This window comes from Grampus griseus (genome assembly GCF_964374135.1).
Source record: "Grampus griseus genome assembly, chromosome: 9".
NCBI lineage: Eukaryota > Metazoa > Chordata > Mammalia > Artiodactyla > Delphinidae > Grampus > Grampus griseus.
The window spans coordinates 7,331,382-7,354,969 of NC_139003.1; the positions used below are offsets into that span (position 1 = coordinate 7,331,382).

At 46.6% G+C, this 23,588-nt stretch overlaps 1 protein-coding gene across 3 annotated transcripts in view; it reads right to left on the bottom strand.

Moving 5' to 3' along the window:
• Positions 1–693: 693 nt before the first annotated feature.
• CUL1 (cullin 1) overlaps positions 694–23,588 on the bottom strand; it is a 106,639-nt gene continuing 83,744 nt past the window's right edge. For all 3 annotated transcript variants that reach the window (XM_082662074.1, XM_082662073.1, XM_082662072.1), the window contains exons 10-22: positions 16,548–16,655; positions 16,362–16,468; positions 13,987–14,035; positions 13,128–13,259; positions 11,769–11,886; positions 10,532–10,608; positions 9,906–10,037; positions 7,393–7,485; positions 3,331–3,378; positions 3,169–3,251; positions 2,518–2,623; positions 1,883–1,996; positions 694–1,217 (exon numbers count right to left, since the gene is read on the bottom strand). In XM_082662074.1, the coding sequence (XP_082518200.1) occupies positions 1,137–1,217; positions 1,883–1,996; positions 2,518–2,623; positions 3,169–3,251; positions 3,331–3,378; positions 7,393–7,485; positions 9,906–10,037; positions 10,532–10,608; positions 11,769–11,886; positions 13,128–13,259; positions 13,987–14,035; positions 16,362–16,468; positions 16,548–16,655 (1,248 nt within the window). In that variant the 3' untranslated portion in view covers positions 694–1,136. The remainder of the gene's footprint in view (positions 1,218–1,882; positions 1,997–2,517; positions 2,624–3,168; positions 3,252–3,330; positions 3,379–7,392; positions 7,486–9,905; positions 10,038–10,531; positions 10,609–11,768; positions 11,887–13,127; positions 13,260–13,986; positions 14,036–16,361; positions 16,469–16,547; positions 16,656–23,588) is intronic.

Here is a 23,588-nt window from a genome sequence, read left to right on the forward strand (position 1 = left end):
TTGGTCCAAGAAACTGTAAGGACTTAGCTTTGGCGTCTTCCTCTGGCCCTGCTCTTGGAACCTGGCCTCCGGGCAGGTAGGGACCGCATAGGTGTTGACAAGCATGTTCACGTCTCACATCACGGGAGTTGCCTGTGGTTTATGGGGACCACGAAGCCCCTGAGACTGAGCCTTCCCCGGGCCTCTGCTCCCACCTCCCGTTCCTTCTGTCCTCGGGCCGGGAAGTGACCGCCTGGGGGCTGAGTGACAGTGGTACATCGCCAACACCAGGACCGCGGATGAGGAGTGACTGTCCTTCGAACAACTGGTCGGAAGCAGGAGGGAGGCGCTGGTGGTAGACACGGTCCCCAAGCCGCACTCGTGACCAGCGCCCGGGAACAGGGGCCACTCTTCCCACGGGAGGTGTCGGGATGACCCCGTCCAGCCTTGCAAGTGTCCACAGAGAAGCCATGGGAGGCGCTGAGGCCTGGGAGCTGCCGTTCAGTCGCTGGAGGAAATCGCGGGGCTGAGCACAAGCGTCGAGGAGAAAAAGACGACAAAGGGCTTAAGATGGGAAGAGCTTACAAAGGCCAGTCTCAGGAGGGCAGCCCTTGGGGCCTCAGGAAGACACTGGGAATACCCGTTTGCACAATCATTATGTCTTTTATTTACATATAGAAATTAGTAAAACTTAAAACAAAACCAAATGCGACTTGTACAGAAATCCTTTAATTTTCTTTATTTTCACACATTAAAAAATGAAACACACTATACAAATGGTTTTTCATAGCGGATTACACGTGGGTCCATTCAGACCTGCTCTCCAGGCGCTGCCGGCCTCCGAAGGGCCGCCCGGCCGGCCGCTGTCATTCACGTGGCCAATGGGTTGATTCGGATGCAGAAGCATGCAGCCCTCAGCGAGGAAGGTTCCATCCCCTCTGGTCTTAAATTAGCTTAAATGGCGTCGGTGTCCGTATTTACAGACGTGAAGTGTGGCGATCCTGAGCAGTTCTCATCGCCCCGAGCCCGCGATGGGAGCCTGGGCCTCGGGCCGAGCAGGAGGTCCGCGTGGCGCCGCCGCCGCCGCCGCCGCCGCCTCGTCTCCATCCTTCCCACGGGACGAGGGGCTGCGCCGCGGTCAGACCCCTCCAGGAGGGTTAGGCCAGGTAACTGTAGGTGTCCTTTTCACCATCCACTCGCTCCAAATATTCCTTCTCGATCAGAATGTCAATGCATTTCTGGGCGCCATTTTTAGAAGAGGAAGAGGTAGTGAAAGGGAAAAACATGTTCAGGGTCGGAACGGAGACGGACCCCCCTCCATCCCTGGGGCACCGCCGCCTCCCCGCCCGGAGCCCCGCCCCCGCGGCTCCCGTCCCTCCAGCCGCACCCGCCCCGCGGTACCTGCCGCCCAGTTTCTGTTTGAAATGACCGCAACCAGAAAGGAGCCTCGAGTGTGCCCAGGGGCCGCGGGCCACCCAGGGGACCCGGAGCAACGAGCCACATCCATGGAGACCGCCTCCCCGGCGGGGTCGGCGGGCTCGGCAGACGCGGGAGGGCGGGACTCTCAAGACCCTCTGGGCAGAGTTCAAGGCGGCAAAGTGCCACGCGGCGGTGGTGACACCAGGGCGTGGCTACCGGGCCGGGAGGGAGCGCGAGGCTCCCTCTCGTCTGGGGCAGCTGCTCGCTTTGCCAAGGTCAGCAAGCTGAATGCTGAGGATTTTGCCCTTCTCTGTGTACGTGCTTCAATAAAACGTTGAAAAATTCATCCTATTTTCTTTTGCAGAAACCTATTATACGTGACTAAGCCAAGTTCCTTCTTCGCGACACAGCCATCAGCCTAGTGTGGTTACCTCTTCTGGCTTCTGAAATGTAATCTGAATGCTTCTGCTATTAATTCTTGTACCTTAATTACTGGGACCCGAGGCTTGAACCTTGAGGACAGCTGGGTCAGCACTTCTCCAAGTAACTGCTGGTGCTTCAGAACCTTCCTCATTTTCATAATTCTCACAATAGCCGCCTGTGTGACCAAGGAAAGAAAAACAAATGTGTTTAACAGAGTTATAAGAACGTAGCCGTAGTAATTAAGAAGAACTAGCAACAAGGCTGCCAAACACGCAGAGGACTACGATTTCCTAACAGGTAACAAGCACACCGCAGGTCAGAGAGGGCAGGGCGCCAACTCCATCTACTTAAGTTTCAGCACCAACACAACAAACATTAAAATGTTTTGGTCTTATGAGCAGCAATTTTAGCAATTTAACCCAAGTAGAAAACACTTTTAAAATGAGAAAAAGTTCAGTCTTCGAAGCCACGGAAGCCGCCTGACCCTGCGCTAAACAACTTTCCCTCCCTCCCATCTTAGTAACTCACCACAGGTATTTGCTCTCATCTATTTCATCGATTATTCCATCTACTCCATCCAGAAGCACCCATCATCCTGGCCACCACTCCCAAGTCACAGGACACACAGCCCAGAGGAAGCACCACCCCCGCTGCGGCGGCCACCTCCCACGCGAGGGGACAGGCACCCAGTGTCACCTGGATCAGAAGCTTGCGATCTTCCTCGATGTTTTTGTGTGTGGTTTCTTGTTCCTGCTTCTGTTCCGTTTTCATTGGCACATTGATGTTAACCCTTAATTTCTTACTGTCAAGAAAATCGAGGAAATCAATCACTATTGTTTTAAAAGGCACGCAGTAAAGGCTTCTTTCTGTTTTCAATCTTTAAGAGGTGCTTTGCTCCCCAGACGAAGGGTGGAGAGTGTGACTGACCATCTCCCGCTTCCCTGCCACTCATCTCTCTGAAAAGCCCCTAGTTCTCCGCAGGGCGGGTTCCTGCTCTGCCAGCAGGAGGATGTCTGTATTGCAGGAAATTCAGTTCCTTAACCTGCTCTCCCAAACTCTGTCAAGTGAAATAAAATCAAGACACTGGGACACAGAGGTCCAAACTTTCTAGGCGAGCCATTTAAGGAGACTTATTTATTTGCCAATAGAAGAAAAATCCCAAAGCTGAAAGAGTCAAATGGAGACCCACCCAGGATGGGTCAGAGGGAATCAGAGGACCCTGTCAAAGGCCTGCCAGGCCTGGCACCGTGCTCACAGCCCCCCATCTGAGGTGATACCAGTAAGTGCACTGGGGGTCAGGGGATAAGTCTACGGCCTAGGACCATCTACTTGTTAGATTTTCCTTACTTTTTATAACCAAGATATAATTTTATTAAGGTATCTGGCTTCAATTCCACCTCATCAACATTTGCATTTTCGTCTTCCAAGACCTATAAGAAAACAACTGTTACTACGTAATCTCAGGAAAAGGCTTTCTTCTAGCTTAACATAAAAAGTACACAAACATACCAATAACTTTGACTTCAATAAAATCTGTAGGACTTGTGCCAAAATGTCCTGCAATTAAAGAGAAAAGAGAAAATGCATTTTTCTTTGTAATAAGAACCACAGCCCCAGTCCCACAGTCCATTCTTCTATGGAAAAATAATAGTCACTGAAGTAGAATATGCCCGGAGGAAAAAGAGGGATGGTGCCTCTTACAGGGTCCCCAAAACCTACTCCTACAAGTGAAATCAACCCCTTTCTGCTCTTGATCACCTAGTATTAAAACTGACAATTCTACTACAAATATTAGAAATCGTGCATAACTGATTCCTTTGACTAAATCTTCTTAGATGCCTGACGGCGCATCTTGAACACTGATCACCGCAAAGAATGAGCAGAGGGAGTGTCATGGGCCCAGACACGGTGGACAACACCGTCTGCTCACAAACAGGACGGGGATGGTGCCCGTCACCCTGCCGCTGACCCACCTTTGGTGAACTCTAAGCCCGTCGTGTGGCCTCTGGGCCGCTTCCTCCCCCCGAGAGTAGGTGGTCAACCGTTTCTCAGCTCTCCTTTAGCTCCACAGCTTCCCGATCCCATGGAATCGGACAGTCACCAGGCCGCTCACATGCGCAGCCCCTCCTCCCTGGACGGAAAGGGCCGCCCCCCACGTAAGGGAAGCCCATCCTGGTCAGGGAGAGCTGGAGAGGCCTCTGGTGTGGTGACTGGCCCAGAGTCCAGAGCAGGATGAGGACGCTGCTGGCCACGCCCGGGGCACAGATGCAGAGGCTGCCTTCCCGAGCCAAGCTGACTCCTACTGTGGAGGGCAGGGGAGGGGTCAGCCCCCCACGGGGAGCCGACTCTGCACTAAAAACTGGCTCAGGGGCTGAGCCAGTTTTTCAGGAGCTCAGCTCCGAAAAGCAGGTCCCCGACCGAGGGCAGAGCCCCACACCAGGGTCTGGGGGCAACCTAAGCCTCCACCCCAAAGGAAGCCTCCTCCTTCCGGTGAGGAATGAAGAGTGAAGAACACTCCTACGTGCAGAGAAGCAGATTAGTTTTGTTATTAGAAACTGAGAATGTATTCTGGACTAACTTGAAGCAGGACTCACAAATAAATGACTTTCCTAATTCACATTCTATGAGGCCAGAACTAGCCCGACACCAAAACCAGACAAAATCGTCAAAAGAAAATGGCAGACCAATTTCCTATGAATAAAGATGGAAAAATCCTCAAGAAAATTCCAGCAAACATATAAATTCCAGCAGCATATAAAGAGCGTTATACACCATGACCAAGTGGTATTTATCCCAAGAATGCAAGGGTGATTCAACATTAAAAAAAAAAAAATCAACATAATGCACCATTATTGATGGACAAAAAGCACATAGTTATCTCAATGCAGTAGAAAAAGCATTTAAACAGAATCCAACACTCTTTCATAATAAAAACACTAAAACCAAAACGAAACTAAACAAAACAAAAAACTAGGAATAGAAGGGAATTTCTTCAGTCTAGTAAACAGCATCTAAGAGAAACTTAAGTGACTGTAAGGCTTCCCCCAAGATCAGGAACAAGACAAGGATGCCTGTTCTTACCACTTGTATTCAACAATGTACTGCGAATTCTATCCAAAGCAATTAGGCAAGAAAAATAAATAAAAGGCATTCAAATAGGAAAAGTAAGTAGTAAAACTATCTGCATCTGCAGATGACATGGTCACATATTAAAAAAGCCCTGAAGTATCCACACAAAAAATATTAGAATAAATGAGTTCAGCAAGGTTGCAGGATACAAGTTCAATACATAATTATATTTCTACACACCAGCAATGAACAAACAATTCCATTAACAATAGCATCAAACTTAAAATACTTAGGAATAAATTTAACCAAAGAAGTGTAAAGGCTTGCATAATGAAAACTATCAATATGAGACACAGTTTAAAAAGAATACGAGACAGTCTGAATAAATGGAAAGACATCCATGTTCACAGAAGACTTAATATTGTTAGGACGGCAATTCTCCTTCCAAAGCAATCTACAGATTTAACAGAATCCCCATCACAATTCCAACTGCCTTTTTTGCAGAAACGGACAAGCTGATTCTGAAACTTATATGGACCCAGAATAGCCAACACAATCTTGAAAAAGAACGAAGTTGGATGTCACAATTCCAAAACTTACTACAAAACAACAGTAACCAAGACAATGTACTGGCATAAGAACAGACATTTAGATCAGTGGAAAAGAATTGGGAATCCAGAAAGAAACCCATACATCTATGGCCAATTGATTTTGACAGGTTGCTAGTACGAACCAATAGGGAAAAAACATGTACAAAAATATCCAATCACTATGTTGTACACCTGAAGCTAATGTATTAATTTATACTTCAATTATACTTCAATAAAAAGTCAGGGCTTCCCTGGTGGCACAGTGGTTGAGAATCCGTCTGCCAATGCAGGGGACACGGGTTCAATCCCCTGTGGGTCCAGGAAGATCCCACATGCCACGGAGCAACTAAGCCCATGTGCCACAACTACTGAGCCTGCGCTCTAGAGCCTATGAGCCACAACTACTGAGCCCATGAATAAATAAATGTATGTGTGTGTGTGTGTGTGTGTGTGTGTGTGTGTGTATATATATATATATATATAAAGTCAACTGTACTTCAATAAAAAGAAAAAGACAGGGAAAGAATAATCTCTGACCTTGGATTAGGTAATGGTTCCTTAGATATGACACCAAAAGCACAATCAATAGAAGAAAAATAAAGTGGACTTCATCAAAATTAAAACGATGTGTGTGATTAAGAAAATGAAAACCCAGAGAACAAGAGAAAATATTTGTAAATCATGTATCTGAAAAGGGTCTACTATGCAGAATATATGAAGAAGAATTCTTACAACTCAACAAAAAAGACAAATAACCCAATTAAAAATGGGCATAAACATCATTAGTTGTTAGGGAAATGCAAATAATCACAATGCGGCACTTCTTCATATCCACTAGGATGTGTATAATTTTTTAAAAAAATGGATAACAACTAATGTTGGCAAGGATGTGGAGAAAGTGGACCCTCATACGCTACTGGTGAGAATACAAGCTGGTGTAGCCACTGCGGAACAGTCTGGCAGTTCCTTCAAGAGATAAATATAAGTTATCATGACTCAGCAATTCCACATCTAGATTTATACCCAAGAGAACTGAGAATATGTTCATACAAAGACTTGAAAGGTGGAAACAACCCAAATGTCCATCAGCTGATGAATGGATAGACATAAGGTGGTCCATCCATATACTGGAACATATTTCGGCCATAAAAAGAGGATGAAATACAGATACGTGCTCCCACAGGGATAAGCCCTGAAAACATTGTGCCGTGTGAAAGAAGGCAGACACAAAAAGCCACGTGCCATATTATTCCACTTATATGACATGTCCACAGCGGGCAAATCCAGAGAGAGAGAGAGAGAGAGAGAGAGAGAGAGAGAAGAGTAGAGCAGAGCAGAGTAGATTAGTGGTCATGGGGGCTGGGGAGAGGACAGGTGAAGGGTAGCTATTGCTGGTGGGTATTGGGCTTCTTCTGAAGGTGATGGAAATGTTCTGGAATTGGATAGTGGCGGTGGTTATACAACCCTGTGAAAAACCACTGAACTGTATACTTTAAAATGGTGAATTTTATGTTATGTGAAATAGCGCAATAAAAAAATGATTAATAGGAAGAATAACATTAAGTGAAAATTTAAGTTTAGTAAGAAAAAGCTTAGCTGGAAAGAGGGTTAAGAACAAGCTAAATGAATGAGAGAAAAGCATATCATGTGTACGTGGTGTGTGTGTGTGTGTGTGTGTGTGTGTGTGTGTGTGTGTGTGTGTGTGTGTGTGTGTGTGTGTGTGTGTGTGTGTGTGTGTGTAGGTATATGTTACATTGAGTTTAAAAATTAGTATTTAAAAAAAATCATGCCTTGAGCCCTGGAATGAGAGCGTATTCATGTTCATAAGACAGATACCCATTTCAAATCAAAGAAGACCCCCACCCCCTCCCCCCCCAGCTTCCCACAGCAGAGAGGCTGGCGGTAGGAGTACCATTTTGATCTGGGTGCTGTCTGTCAGCTGCTGCACGGCGTACGCGTCCTCTGTGTTGTACTGGAGCAGGATGGCCATCTGGAACGTCGACGCCTTCGGGTCCCCACATGAAAGAAAGAGAGGAAAACCTAAACGCGCGGACAACTCCCAGAGTGCAGAGCCTGAGCGTGAAGAACCTACTCATGAAACCAATTCCCAAACAGATGCGGAAACCAAAGCAGATCTGCAAGGGAAGACAACGTGTCTAATTCCACCACGCTGCCACGTTTTCCTGAAAGACGTCATTCTCCACCTTCTCAAACATTCAAGTGATTTTGAACTTTCTTCCAAATGCTTTGTCTGTACAAATACAGCTGGCCTTTGAATGCCTCGCAGCAGGGCTGGGTTAGGGGTGCCGAGCCTGAGCCGCTGAGCGGCCACGTGTAACTTAAGTTCGGCCCCGTGTATGTGTGCTTCCTCCCCACCTGAGGATTCATAGCCAGATTCAACCAACCGTGGATCCGGGCTGTGGAGTATTTACTACGGAAAAAACCTGCCTAATGGTCGACCCGTGAGGTTCAAGCTCGTGTGGTTCAAGGGTTAAGTGTACACACCATCTATGCAGCCACACTCATTTTATATAGATAAACACAGAGATACTCAGCCAGTGTAGACAGAAGCACTGAGCATCCATCTTTAAGTCTGATTTTCCACAAATACTAAAGAAGACTGTGTCTGGCACACCACTGACAGAGGAACCTGCAGCTGAGCTGTATGATACTTGGGTGTTTTTTGTTTTTTTTCCTAAGTACTTCACTATGTAAAGTTTAAATGGTTTAAAGCAAACCACAACCGCTCTGAGGTATTTTTAGCAAACCGTGCGCCAGGCAGCATGCACTGGTTTTAATTTCTCAAGCTGTGCAGGGAACGACGCCCGCTGAGGGAGGGCGCTCCGCTCCTGGGGGAGCCCTGGGCGCCGTGCCACACGCCCCATGCGAACCCCTCCTCCCTTCCCCTCTTCCATAACCCGTGGCAACAACTAAAGGGCCATAAGCACCGCCACTTGTCCAGGCAAAACCCTGGTCAACGGGAGGGGGGGCAGCAGCGGCAGTGTGGGCGGGGTGAGTGCCTCTGACAGACTTCAGGATGCGGCCAGGAAAATGGCCCGGGGGGCCCAGGGGGTGGGGCGGGGGGGGGGCAAGACTGACAGCTCTGAGGTCTCTCCTGAGATGAGCAGGGGCCTCTCATCTCTGATGGCAGTGACCAAAAGCAAAACGAGTCTCTGATAAATGTTCCACAGCTTGGTGGTGGCCCCACAGGTGTCCACATTTGTCATAACTCCATCTGTACACTTAGATGGGTGTCTTTTTACGTAAATTATCTCAGTAAAGTTTACAGAATGTCCACTTATCAAAAAAGGGGCACTGAGATTTCAGGTTCTGAAGTATGAACTCACAGATTCTTCTATGCATACTTGGGAATAAAGAAAAATTTCCAACCGTACAATTGACCCTTGACACAGGTTTGAACTGTGTGGGTCCACTTATACGTGGATTTTGTTTTTCAATAGTAAACAGGACAGTGCTACAGATCCGAGGCTGGTTGAATCCAAATGCAAGGGAACCGTGGATGCAGGGTACCGTGGATGCAGGGTGCCAACTCTAAGTTATGTGCAGATTTTCAACTGCATGGAGGACGGATGCCCCTAAGCCCCGCACTGCTCAAGGGTCAGCTGTAGAGAAATCCACATTCAAGTGGATAAAGGCCTCTGGACCTGGTGTAACAGAATATCAAACACTTTTATCAGGGTAGAACTATTAAAAGTTTCAATTAATGAGCAGGTTGAGTCTGCAGAATGCAGTCAGAAGTTTCTTAACACTTAACAACAGATCTATAATTGTTTTTAGAAGCACACTAGCGAAACCCTCTTCAAGATGGATTCTTTAAGGGAAAAGACCTTAACTGCAATTTCGTCTCTGCTGCATATCAGCCCGGAGCCAGAGGAAGTCACTTAAATTTGCCTGATCCTCTGTTTCCCAGATATAAAATGGAACCTAAGTTACAGTTATCATCACACAGCACTCAGCACCACAGTGAGCGCCAAGGGTTGTTGTTAATGTGAAACTGCCCTGTCAAAGGGAAAGAGCTATTATCGTAATTAAATTCATGAAACTCCAGCTTTTTAAACTACTATCTGACCACTTAGTGTGTGTCAGGCAGGAGCTGTACCCAACACTTATTAAATACATGATTTCGCTTGTTTTTCACACCACACACAGAGTCGAAGCACTGACACCCGCCCGCCCTTTTGTGGAGGAGAAAAGTGAGGCTCAGTGTCATTAAGTAACTTCTCCCTTAGCCACAGAGAGTAAGAACTCAGCTCCACTGACTCTTAAAAATCCAAGCTGTTTAACCACGGTATTATTCTGCCAGAGATTGACTCCAGATTTTGTTGCGTGAAACACTAAATTTCTGTAACTTGTCTTCATTTATACTTAAAAAAAAAAAAATCCAAAATAAAAAGGTGATCTTACCTGCAAAGTGTATCTGTTTTTGAAGCAGTTTGTTACTAATTCTCCTTTTGACAGCTGATATAACCATGTCAATTTTCTGCCACTGTGACGGCTGGCATAAAACGCTGTGAATCGCTGGTAACTCCGTTCCAGCTGGATACAGAGGGGGAAGAGCATTTGTGGAATATATATCTCACCATATTCTGCAGTCAACATCTCTAAATAAAAAACACTGGTCCAAGCTTACCGGACAAAACGCTTACAGAACAGTAAAATACAAATATCAAGTGTTTACTCTCTTGCAAAAAAGCACGTTGATTTAAGCACTTGAAGGTGCAATCAAAAAGTTTTTAGCTCCAGACAAGTAGGTATCATCACGATGTTCATCGCAGAACTGTTAGGTTCTACTTTCGAGAGTAAATGACCATGTAAATGAACACACTGTTGAGCTGGAACAGGGGTGGCGCACCTCTGGATCTCCTGCCCTGCCCGGGGCTCGCGGCTGCCTTAGCACCGCCCGGTTTAATGCCGCATGGCCGACTAGCAGGAAGGCCTTCTGCAGACAGCACGTGTATAATGGTGGAGGCTGCCCCTTTTCACCTTTGCTCAACACGAAGGGAACGAACAGATGACAGAGTCATCCTTACCTCCGACGGCAAGGCAAACGTACAAGACTGCTGAAAGGGCCACGATCCAGAACTCAGAACTTGAATGCTGAAGTCCACTGGGGGGATGGGGAAAAATCCAGGAATACATGTGATTAGCCCCGTGAACTGAAAAGCGCCACATGTCAGATACACATGGATTGCTTTTTATTAAAAGAAAGCATACTGAATGAAAAATCCTGCTTTAGTATAGAACTAAGCATTGAACACATTTAATTTCAATTAAATTCAGTAAAGGGAAGAAGAGCCAGAAATTCCCTCCTCCAAAGAGCGAGCTTTTCATTCCTCTTCTAACGCAGAATTACAACATCGTGGGCCCGTCTGGCTGCACCTGCTTTAGTTTTCTGCCATGAATAACCTCAGTCCCCCTGAGGCGCACCTGAGGCCACCAGGCATGGATGGCACGAGAGCCCCAAACTCTAGACAACGAGAACCCCAAAGTAAATCGACTTCTTTGTTCTGTGTAGCACAGATTACTCTGTGTATAGCACACGGACTATATATATCTAACACACATATAACGTATACATTGTTCGTAACAGTGACGTCATCATCGCAGATGGCTGACAACAAGTCCGCTGGCACGGCTGTCAAGTTTAACAATGAAACAGTGCTTTCAATTTGGGAAAAGTACAAACCTCGTGTTTCATTTAAAAAGATAAAATCACCACATGATGATGTCAGCATCACCTGCCACCTCCTGCAGCAGGCAGACCTCACAGCAGGAGCCCAGCTGGCCTCCACGAACGAGGCCGGGCACCCGCCTGTCCCGACCCCCAATGGCAATCGGAAGCCATGTCTGACTCTGTTATCTACACAGTCAATTCAGTTTCTTATAATTAAAAAAACTGCTAGAATGGAATTAAACTAAGGTTAAAAAACATTCATTGAAACTTAAACTGTGCGTGGAGCCCCGAGATGGCGAACGCCTGGGGTGGGGCGGCCACGTCAGCCAGGAGAAGGGGCCGGGGCTCAGGACCTGGACGCAAGCCACCCGCCCGGCTCGGCCCTCCGGGAAAGGCCAACACGCTTCCAAGGCTGTCACCTCCTGTCACCACACAAGTCAGGAGGTGGGCAGTGCCTGTGGGGAGGACTTCCTGTTTACCTGTCCCTGAATTTCTGATAAGGCATCCACCATCTCTCTCACTAGCTACAAAGAGCGCCACCTCCTCCGAGAACCCTGCCTGTAAAGGAAGCTCGGAAAGCCGGGCATACTCACAGTCCAGAGGCTCCGAGTTCGTCAGGTGCTTTTTGAACTGCTCGTTCAGATCTTTGCTTACACCGATGTCTTGAAACATCCGCTGAAGTTTGGAGGTATACTCGAAACCACAAGCTTGCTGAAATGAACCCAGATAACTGCCTTATTAATTTCTATAGAAATATAAATGTATACAGGGAATCCAATGGGGATCACAGTACATGACAGACGCTTAACCGTACTACTAAAGCTAGTTAACATTTAACTGTGTCTCAGGGTATAAACATGCACTGATTAAAATTCATACACTATCAAAAATTATACAGTTATAAATGGAACGGTTACGACTTTATACACACAGTAACTATCACGCAGGCCCAAAGAGCAAGGATTTGTGACCCCGTGGGGGAACACCAAGATGCCATAGTTCGCTATGTCTCTCATCCACTACCACAGACTGAACGGTGCCCCTACCCCAGTCCTGTGCTGATGGCATTTGGAAGTCAGGTCACAGAGAGATAATTAAGTTTAGAAAAGGTCATGAGGGCGGGCCTCCGCCACATTGGGATTAGTGTGGTTGTGAGAAGAGACGGAGAGGCTGTCCCCGACCCCGCTCCCGGTCATGTGAGGATGTGGCCGGGCGGCCCCAAGCAAGCTGGGAAGAGAGCCCTCACCAGAAACTGAACTGGCTGGGACCTTGATCTTGGACTTCCCGGCAGCCTCCAGAACTCTGAGAATAAATCTCTCTTGTTCAAGCCACTCAGTCTATGGTATTTTGGTACGGCAGCCCGAGCTGAACAAGATACCCGTGGAACTATAATTTCGGGTCAAAGTGAAACATGCTGCAAAACATGTAGCAGCGTTTGACAGGCCAGCGAGCAGGCTAAGTGCAGAGGCGGCGGAATAAAGAAAGACAGACTCAACAGCAAACTAACCCTGACGCTTTACGTCCTCCTGCAGACGTGGGGTTACTAACTGTTAAGCAAGCCCAGAAAAAAACAAAACACCCCGCCCGCTCAAGGCCAACAGCACAAGAGTACGGGCCACGCCACGTGGAGCAGTTCTTGGTGGCGGGAGCAGAGCTGAGGCCACAGGTGCAGGAGCAGGCGCTGGGCGTCGAGCAGGGCTCGGCTGGAACAGAAGGGCCCCCGGGTGTGTGTGCTGGGCTGGTAGGGTGGTCGGGAGAGCACGTGAGGCCTGATGAGGGGAGACCTGGGCTCATCACAACCGTGGCGGGTTCTCGGTAGCGGAGTAGCAGAGCGCACACTGCACGGACTCTGTGTTATCACTGATTGACGGCTTTGCCCAACTGATAACCTGGAGAGACTAAGAACTCCGATGCCTTAAAGCTGGAATCGTTCGGGGAAAGGTCACACTTACCTTTAACTTCGAGATCATGCTCGCTTCGGCATCATCACTGGCACTGTTCTGATGGACGAGCCTCTTGGCCAGCATCTTCGCATAGAACTTCTGAAACACGTCTTTGTCCTCTATGTACTTGAAGACCACCATCTAGAAAGCCACCACGAGAGCACACTTAACGCACTTACAATCTGTCACCAAACACAGGCCAGAAACCAACACGTGTGCTTTGTCTTGTCCGGCCCTGTATGTCAACATTTATGACGACAAAAAATACTGTCCTGCTTCCTTGGTGGCGCAGTGGTTAAGAACCCGCCTGCCAATGCAGGAGACACGGGTTCGGGCTCTGGTCCAGGAAGATCCCACATGCCGCGGAGCAACTAAGCCCGTGCGCCACAACTACTGAGCCTGCGCTCTAGAGCCGGCGAGCCACAACTACTGAGCCCGCACGCCTAGAGCCCGTGCTCCACAACAAGAGAAGCCACCGCAATGAGAAGCCCGTGCACCACAAGGAAGAGTAGCCCCCAATCACCGCAACAAGAGGAAGCGCGCGTGCAGCAACGAAGACCCAACACAGCCAAAAGTAAATTTTTAATAAATTAAAAAAAAAAGTTAAAAAAATTACTGTCCTGTAATCTTTAAAGTAAATATTTTCATCAACCCCTTAAATCACATTAAGTTGGTCTACACTTAGTACTAATGAGGAAAGTACAAATGCTAAAATTAATGACTCAACATAGGGAGTAAAATCATAGATTCAAAATAAAATAAATGATTCTACTACTTTCCACATTCCAGATAGCTCATATAAATAACTTTAAAGCCACCTGTCAGAGAAAAGGTTACAACATAGCGACATAACTATCCAGCACCTTACCACTTGGTTGAGCGTGTCTTCTAGTTCTGCTTCTTCTGGGTTCTTGGAACTGAAAAATTTTTAAAGGCACAGTGTTTTAAAACAAATGAGCAAACATTTACTAAACAAGCGCCACTTAGCCAAACTACCATATCAGACTGTGGTTCTGAACATTCAAATGCTCAGTTCTTTTCAGATTAACAGGTGGAAGAGGGAAAGTTACATTTCCTTACCTGTGGCAACTTGGCAATCTTTTACTGTGTCTCAATTTCATAATCTATTCTCACATATAATCATTTAAAATATCCACAATGAAACTGAACAGAAGATACTTGTTAAGTTTCCCAAAACATTCTGAACAAGTTTTCCTTTAAGATAATCCATTTAAATGTAAGTAAACGAGCTTCACTTTTCTAAGTGCATTCTGCAATATGCTTTAAGTTAACTTTGAAAAAAAACAAACAAACGCCTTTTAATGGCCTAATAATTAAAGACAGTGAAAGGGGTTTTTAAACCACTTCTCAAGTGTTGCCTTCCGTTTGTCGTTATGTCTACAAAATAGATGCTTGTCCTTTAACAACGGATTCATTCACTCTATTCTATGAGCAACTATTAATTGAAAGGTGATTTCAGGGAAAATACAAATTTAAAGCTTTTATCCCAAGAGTCCTTTATAAACAAGACCCCTATAAATTCATAGAGAATGATCCAACCACCAGACAGGCTCCTATTTAAGAACAGTTGGCTCCGAAGGTCCATTCTTCTCTCTCTTTTTCTCACTGAGAGGTCAGGGCTGTATCTCTCCTGAAAGAGGTTAGTTTAGTGCCCACTGGAGTCTAGTCACTGACACGCGCTCATTAAAGCAGCGCTTTTGGAACTCTCCGCCATTCTGTCTGCTTCAGCAGCCTTAACTGAAGAAAAATCTATCAAGAGACTTGATGAGACAATTTCTAAAAAGACAATGGCTAAAAAAGAAGCTATGTATTCTGCCAAACAAACCGGAGCTCTATGAGAGTACCTGCATATTTAAAATACTGAAAACTTTCATTTTATAGAGCCTAAAACATGAAATCAGGTCAGAAGAGGCATCCCAATTGAAAGTCCATTTTCACTCCTGAAATGAACACATCAGTGGATCTGACTAGAATCGCTAAATTATACATTAGACAAGCATTGTGATAAGTAGGGGGAAAAAATCAAATACTCAATTTGCACTGGGCCTTGGGCAAATCACTTTCCGGCAAAGTTAGAAGAGAGAGAGCTACTGACCTTATCAAATGTTTTCTCGTGTCAATCAAGAAGACCACGTAGTTGTTCATACAGCTCTCAGTTAATAAAGTCAACTACGTTAGATTTGCTACCGTTGAGCCATCCCTGCATTCATTCCTAGAAAGCTATGCTATGTTCTGGACAGTTGTCCTTTAGTTCGCTGATAAATTTAGTTTGCTAACATTTTACTTAAGATTCCCACAACTCTCTTCTAAGTGAGACTTGTTTGTAGTCTTTTGCTTGGTAGTATAGGTGTTCTCAGTCTTTTCTGTAATGGGATTATACGAGCCTTTGAGAGCTGCTTACAATACAATTTACTAATATCAAACCAATATGATTGGGGGGTACGGAAAACTACTGCAAAATCTGTTGGTGTGATATTGGAATAGGAAAATAAGCCTTGAGCATTTCTAAACTGAAAAAAGCTACTCCTCAGTGAAAGAAATGCTGATGAAAACCAAAACAAACACACAAAAAATTAAGTGAGAACTTCCAAAAACAACACAGAGAAAACAACCATATTAGATTACGTTGCCTCTCGTGCTTAATACACATACATTGATTAGGAAAAATACCAGTTGTGAAATAAGATGGTTAAAATATAAAGACTATGAAACAGCAATAAAACAAACTCGTTAAATGAAAACAAATGTTAAAAGTACACAGACTGATGCAAACACTATAGCATGTGGAGAGTCTTCTGTTTTAAAAAGCAGCCAGTGGGAGCTACTGCATATTTTCAACTGGAAAAAAACTAATCAAGGCCAGCAGAAAAGAGCAAGTAGGGAGTGAAGGGAAATGGTGACTTTGTGCCGTAACCTCCACCCTCGTCACCACCAGCTGGACCTGCGCAGTGGAGTCTATTTAGCTGAAGGGCCACGCGCACACCGCCTGCCATTATAGACATTAGTGATGTAAGAAAAACATGAACTGGGCACAGTACACGTAACGTGAAATGCCTTTTAGGAAGACAAAGAAGGTGTATTAGGTTTACAGTATTTTCTCAAAAGGTACAAAAATTACAATTTAACATACATACGTAAAATGTAATATAAATTTTAACTCCTCATCTAGAGGCTGAGATTATAAACAGGTTTACTAAGAAAAAAACACAAAGTCACTAGTACCTCTTCTTCAACAAGGAGTCACAGTATCGAGCCAGCAACTCGGGGGATTTACTGGATGACTGAGCCATTTTGGTAACCGCGTTGTTGTTTATGAAGCGACCGCAAGCCTGCAGATCACAGGAAACACAGTCAGAGGCCAGTGTGCCAGCCACTGTCCCCAGGAGAGCCATGCGCCAGCACACCCACCTTGTCCAGTGCGGCCACGAACCCAGCATCGTTGTTGAACGCTGACATCACTAGGGCGTTGTATTTTTTATGAACATCCAACACTGTCTGTACATACATTTTGGGGTCCTTGGGTAGAGGGAAAAGCAGACACACAAGTTGGTTTCTGGGGACTAAACTGCACACTAACAGCTACTAGAAAACATTCCAAAAGGTTTGGATACTTCTTCAAAGATGTTAACAAGATCAAGAAATAGTTTTCATTCCATCATCAAAACACATAGGATATGATGTTTATAGATATAATAAAAGAAAATATATTCTCTGCACTCAAAATTAAATACTGACTTCAAGCTATAGGAAAAAGAGTGATTTTTTTCAAATTATCTGAAAACTCAAAGGGATGACAGAAAACAAACTTTCAAAGCGGTAGCTTTACTTTGCCAGTTTTTGTTGTTAACAATTCAACTTCTCGACTTTGTTTTGGCTGGGGAAACCAGCCTACCAGTTATTTAGAACTTAGCTGGGCAGGCAATGCAAAGATAGCATAGCTTTTAGGTCCTAGGAAGTGTGCTGAGGGGCCGGAGTAGGTCAGACGTGGCAGCAAGGGTGAGACTAGTACATCCTGGGAAAATCAGAAGACCCACGTGGACAAACAGAGAGAACTGAGACGGGAAAGGCCAGGGCCTGGGAGACAGGACAGGCAGAGCACTGTGGGATCGGCAGGGCAGCCCCGTGGGAGTCTCTGGACAAAGGAACCACAGGATGGACATGAAATGTGAAAGTCAGCCACAGGAGAGGCTTCTGGAGCGACACAGAAGGAACACAGGGAGGGGCGCCAAAGGAGACAGTCCTGGGTCACAAGAAAGCAGAGGCCGACGCTGAGCGTCTGCTGCGCACCGGACGGCGCTGAGCCTGCTGAGGGCTGTCACTACGCTGCCGCGAGGCCAGTGCTCTTCGCATCCCCTCCTCACAGACGAAGAAACAAAGTCACAGGCAACCAGCCGGCCAAGGGCCTAAGCGGCGGCAGTCAGGCCCGGACACGGGCAGCCTGACTCCTGAGAGCCTCTGAGAAGGAAAGGGCCCAGGTGAGGGGTCGGGAAGACAGGCTGAGCCCGCGTGGTGCGCGCTGAGGGCACGGCGGCCAGCACGTCACAGAGGCAAGGCCTGGCGCAGGGGGCTTAAACGGTTTGCCAGCGTTTCCAAACTCCTCACAGGTGCTTCTCCTCGGGATTCAGGAGGAGAAACCAGAACGCCCCCAATTCTAGTTGTTCTGCATTTTTGTGACACTTGTTTTAAAATAATAATGAGTAACCATTAAGAGTAAATACTTTTTCTGTGACAGATAGGGTTATACTAAGAGTTTCAGAGGTTTTCTGTTAAAGATGTAATAAAAATGCCAGGATTACTATTATTACGAACAAATGATAACAAGATTATCATTTCAATGACATGTAAAGTGGCCTCTACCTGACAGACATTCGACAAAACATTAAAAGGGAATTTAACACAAAATAATTGCCAAACAAAAATCACTTAAAATACTGAAAGCCAACGCCACATGTGTTTAATGTCTGAAAATTATCTATCTTAAAACTCAGCACACACACAGCATTAACTGCTCCCCCAGACAGCCCAGCCCCCGTTTCATGACAACTATTCCGGGTGCAGAAGAACCTCTTGCACTCTGTATTAATGGTCTTATTCACAAGACTGCACCCAAAAGCACCTCTCAGTTGGCACACAGCGTACTTCATGTGAGCTCATTTCTTTTTCCTAACAATGAAAGAATACTGCCCGCTTGACTCAGTTTTGGTTTTGCCGTTGAAATTGATATTGCTTTTGCCAATTCAGATTGCTTTCTGATTTCATGTCAAATTATTTCACATCATTCAAATTATTTTTCTTTCTGCATGTGTTCTTTTAAAGTATTTACAAAGAGCTTTAATCTCTAGCAAGTATCTACACACCGGAAAATGCCAGCAAACATTATCGTGTAGTATTTGAATAAAGGAACATTAAAGGTTAACAGCGTTACCAAGAACCGCATATCAAAACTGCCAAGTTAAGGGCTTTGCTTCCAAAACTTGCTTTTTCTTGGAACACCACTCACAGGATTGATATAAAGTATATTATGTATACAAACGGGTTAGTTTTTATTTTATCTGCAAGAATGACTCACCCTTAGCAGCAGAGAGGGACACATGCACGTTTATACCTGGGCATCACCTACAAGGAAGACGGACCCACTGGGTGACACTGCTCCTCTACCTCACCCTGGCTCCCAGAGACGACCTGAAGCTTGGACTCCCCACATCAGCACCCCTCCCCTTGCCCTGGACCATCATCAATGGATTCCTTTGAATCAGGAAAGTCTCCACGGTGACCATTATGTTTACAGGAGAACTACAACGCTCTTCCGTTTTCTTGATTTCTTGACCAATTTTTCTCAGATCTAGGATTTGGAAAAACATAAATGTCCCCAAAAATGCCCAGCAGAATTGCCCATGGAAAGACAGCACTTCTCTAAGGGAACAGAAGTCTTCAGACTCCAATTCCAGATTCTTTCTGCTATACGAGAAGACTCAGCCAGGAGCCTGGCTGGTGAGAAGTGAGGGTGTGAACGGAACCCACTGAGGGAAGAGCGTGCCAAGGTACTGAGCCCTGGAGACTTGAATTTAGCATCTGAGATCCAGAGAGAAGCCACCTTGGAACCTGGCAAGGGCAGATGGAGATGGGAACACACAGGAATAACACAGAGGAGAGAAGTTAAGGAAGGAGCCGTCAGCAGTGCCAAACAGAGAAAAGACGTTCAAAAGGTGAGTGATTTAGCAACCAGGAGGTAAATGGCGGTCTCTTCACAGGGCACCAGATCGCAGGGTTAGACAAGCAACAGAGGTAAGGAGAGAGAAAAGATCAGCCGGATGAAATGCACGTTTTTTTCAAGAGCATGAAGATGTGAATTTCTGACGTTAAAAAAAAAAAAAAAAAGGAAAGCTCAGCTTGGTGCTCTGTGACGACCTAGATGGGTGGGATGGGGGTGGTGAGGGAGGTCCAAACGGGAGGGGATATAGGTATACATAGAGCTGATTCACTTCATTGTACAGCAGAAACTAACACAACGTTGTAAAGCAATTATACTCCAATAGAAAAAAAAGGTAGTCAGTAATCGGCGTGATTACTCCATAGTACATGAGAGCTCTCTACATACAAGAAACAGGACGCCTCTCAGGCTGGTCCCAGAGGGATCTCATCCAACTCCTACGTGATCGGTGTCTTTATTGCCAATGGCCGTCACATTCCTCTCCAGACCAGACCAGACCAGACGTCCCACTCGGTTCACGCAACCTGCCGCGGACGCCTGGAGGGATCCCCAAACTCTGTGTGCCAGAGCCGGCCCCATCTCCTCCCTGGCTCTGCTGCTCTCTGGACCTCTCTCTTTCCATTTCTTTCGTTTCAACGTGTTATTGCAGAAAAGAGTCAAACATATTCAAAATTACAAAGAACAGGAAAACCCACCCCACGTATTCATCGTCCAGCTTCAACAATTATCCAACACAGATCCCGTCCATTACAGAGTCTAATTACTTAATTCCTTCTGTGTCCCCCCATCACCAGCCCGTGTCATTTCCATCTGAACCACTCTAACAAACTAACTGGTACACTAGCAACTCTTCTTCCTTTTAATCCATTTTCTACATGGTAGCGATTTTGTAAAAACAAAATCTGATCCTGTCAGTGTCCGGTTTTATTATAACCATCCTCCTGGGTTCGTCTTGCTCTTAGGATTAAGGTGTATCATCAACCTGGCCTTCGAGCTCTCCCATGGTCTGGCCAGCCCAGGCCCACCCTCGCGGGTTTACCTTGTGCCCTGCCCCTCTTCCTGTCGTAGCCGACTTCATGGTGGCCAGGACAGGTCTCTGCTCTGTCTGGGACCCCCACCTGGCCCAGGCAGCTCCAGCTCTTCTACTGGTCTCCAATACTTTCAGGGAACCTCCCTGAGCTTCCAGGACAGGCCAGGCTTCCCTGTTACACGAGCTCACCATCCCTGTGAGCTGCTCCAAGGGCGGCCTCCCTCGCTGGGCATGAGCTCAAGGGGCTCACCAGACTGCGCCTGCCTGGCCTCCTGTCCTTTGCCAACTCATTCTGCAATGGCCAAATCGGGAACAACCATGATCATAACTGAATTACCACCTTTTATCCCACGTTTCCACTAACAGGATAATTCTAAAAGCCCGTCTCACAGAGAGAAAACACACTTTAGGAGCCTGACATAACTTCCACCTTACCCTTAGTTAAAGCAGAGAGGCGTGTGGGGCACGCCCAGAGGAGTGAGGCCAGTACCTCACGGGGAGCTGCTGCACGTCACGCAGGATTTCTCGGGGTCACTTGTGATCCTCAGGAATACTGTAATTCTGCCTCAAGAGGATACGGGGGCCACAGGCCTGGGGCCTCCACCTCACACACGTGCATCGCGCTCTCAGCCTGTGCGGCCTCCAGGGCCCCGAGCGGCACCCGGCCTCCTGTCCTCGCGGGGGACAGGCGGAGGCAGCACAGGCCACCCAGGGCCTTGTTCCACGAGGCCGACGTCCCCACCTCGGGGCTGCTTCTCTTCAAGAAGGAAAGGGAAAGAAATGTGTCTCAACTGATGAGAACACACCACGCCATCGTTCGGGGTCAGTGGAACTCTTCTTCCCCATAAGCATTAGCACTTCCCCTTTGGAGTCGCATCATCTCCAAGCAAAACACAGAGAAGCAAGAGGTTCAGAAAAAGAACAGTCCCAAACCACCGACTACACTCTGCCGATGACATGCGGGAGCTTCAACCCCAGCCCGGCGCCCCATCACTCAGCACTTTCTGAGGTGCCCCCCTCCGCTGCCAGCCTGTGTGCACTCAGGGTTTAAAAGTAATTTTGATATTACCTAATGAGCAAAAACCTCCAAAACCCAAACCAAAAAAACCAAACAGCCCCCTCCCCAAACTGGGAGAGAAATGGGAGGCCTCAAATACCATTCAGTATTCTAAGTCTCACATTTCCTTAATGGGCCTAAAAAAAGTAATTAATTTTTGGCTGCATTGGGTCTTCGTTGCTGCACGTGGGCTTTCTCTAGTTGCGGTGAGCAGGGGCAACTCTTCGTTGCCGTGCGTGCGGGCTTCTCACCGCGGTGCCTTCTCTTGTTGCGGAGCACGGGCTCTAGGTGCGCAGGCTTCAGTAGTTGTGGCTCACGAGCTTCAGTAGTTGTGGCTCGCGGGCTCTAGAGCGCAGGCTCAGTAGCTGTGGCACATGGGCTCAGTAGTTGTGGCTCACGGGCTCTAAAGCGTAGGCTCAGTAGCTGTGGTGCACGGGATCAGTTGCTCTGCGGCATGCGGGATCTTCCCGGACCAGGGCTCGAACCCGTGGTCCCCTGCGTTGGCAGGTGGATTCCTGCGCCACCAGGGAAGTCCTTTAATGGGCTTTTCTTACTCCATCGCCTCAACTCTTTTGTTTAGATAAGCAGAAATCACTAGTTTTTCTGACTGAGAATGGTTTAAGTTTAAAATATCAAGACAAACAAACGTAGCAACTGAACCAGTGCTCTCCATTCCCACCACGTTAACCTCTGTCCACCTGCTACTTTCTGCTTCAGTCATTTTTACTTATGAGCCTCAGCGTAATGAACACATCTTTAATCTGATCATAACCTTCGGCCTCTGATAAACTTTCACAAATCCCTGACCTGAGTTACATGACCGTGTGGGCTCCCATTTTTGACCCTGGCCCCTCATGCCCGCTCACCCCCTACCTTGCCCTGAATCCCAGGTGTGCCTGCAGCCAGCCCTTTGGTGTTGGTTACCCCGTAAATGGTGAGGCTCTAACTGACTAGACTTAGGTGCTGGGTGATCAAAGGCGAAAATATTAGTTCTTGAAAGTGGAACTACGTTAGACTTGCCAAGAAAAACTGTGTCTCCTCTAACTGAAAGAATGATGTTTCAGAAAGTAATACATGCATCAGCTCAGAAACAGGAGCAGCGTATACAGAAGGGAAGCGGGTGGGTGGTGGGTGGGCGGCCAGAGAAGTTCACGGGTCGCATGTGACTGGTCTTGAACCGGGCGGGGGCCACTTCAGGACGTACAGATACGCAGCAAAGACGAAGGCAAAATTAGTTTAACGTGGGGTACAAAGTCAGATTTGGGCAGGAAGAGGCTTCTACGATGGGTCTGCTTGTGAAAGGACTGGAGTTCTCCCTACAGTTGAAGGAGAGAAGGGTGTTTCCCGGATACACAAAGGATACAGTGAGTCTTTTCAGAGCCTGGTTATCTTAGACTAAAGATGGACATTTGTGTATTTTTTCCTTCAGAGAAAATGGTTACCCTCTTCATCTCATGGCAAAGACAGAAGACGAATTCATAAATTTAGCTGCGTGCTTTCTGAACCAATCTGCACTGTCACCAAGTATCAGCTCTTTATGTAATTAAAGTTGTAACCTGCTCCCTCCTCTTTCTCCTTTCCCACATCGACTGCACCAAAACTAGTACATTTCTTCCGTTTTGCTTTTTTTTTTAAGTTTTATTATGGAAAAATGTCAACATATTCAAAATAAGAAATAGTACAATCAGCTGGAATAATCCATCCCCAGCTTAAGGGGCGGCCTGCAGCTGTGACAGTCTAGGATCTTCTTATCCCGCCCTCTCCACGCTCTTTAAAGACACGATGGATATGGTCTCCATCTCCCTTGACCACACAAAGCCGGGTCACACTCCAAATGTAAAAGGTCCCCGAGCTAAAGTTTAGCTCTGCGGGGGTAATTTTCTTCTATTACCACCCACAGCAAGGTGGAGTCAGGACTGTTATTTAAGCTTTTTACTCCAGAAGAGAAAGGGAATCTTGGTTGTATAAATGAAACCCAAATCTACCAGAGGCACCCAGCACTGAGTTACTCTGTTCGGTCTCGGGTAGGCTCACACACAAGTGAGTCCTCAATCCCAACCATGGAACTTTCTCGTAATTCTTTTTCGTAAGGGGTCCCAGACTCAGCCCCTTTGTCTTATACTGAAAAATTTGCTCGTCAGAGCTCCCTGA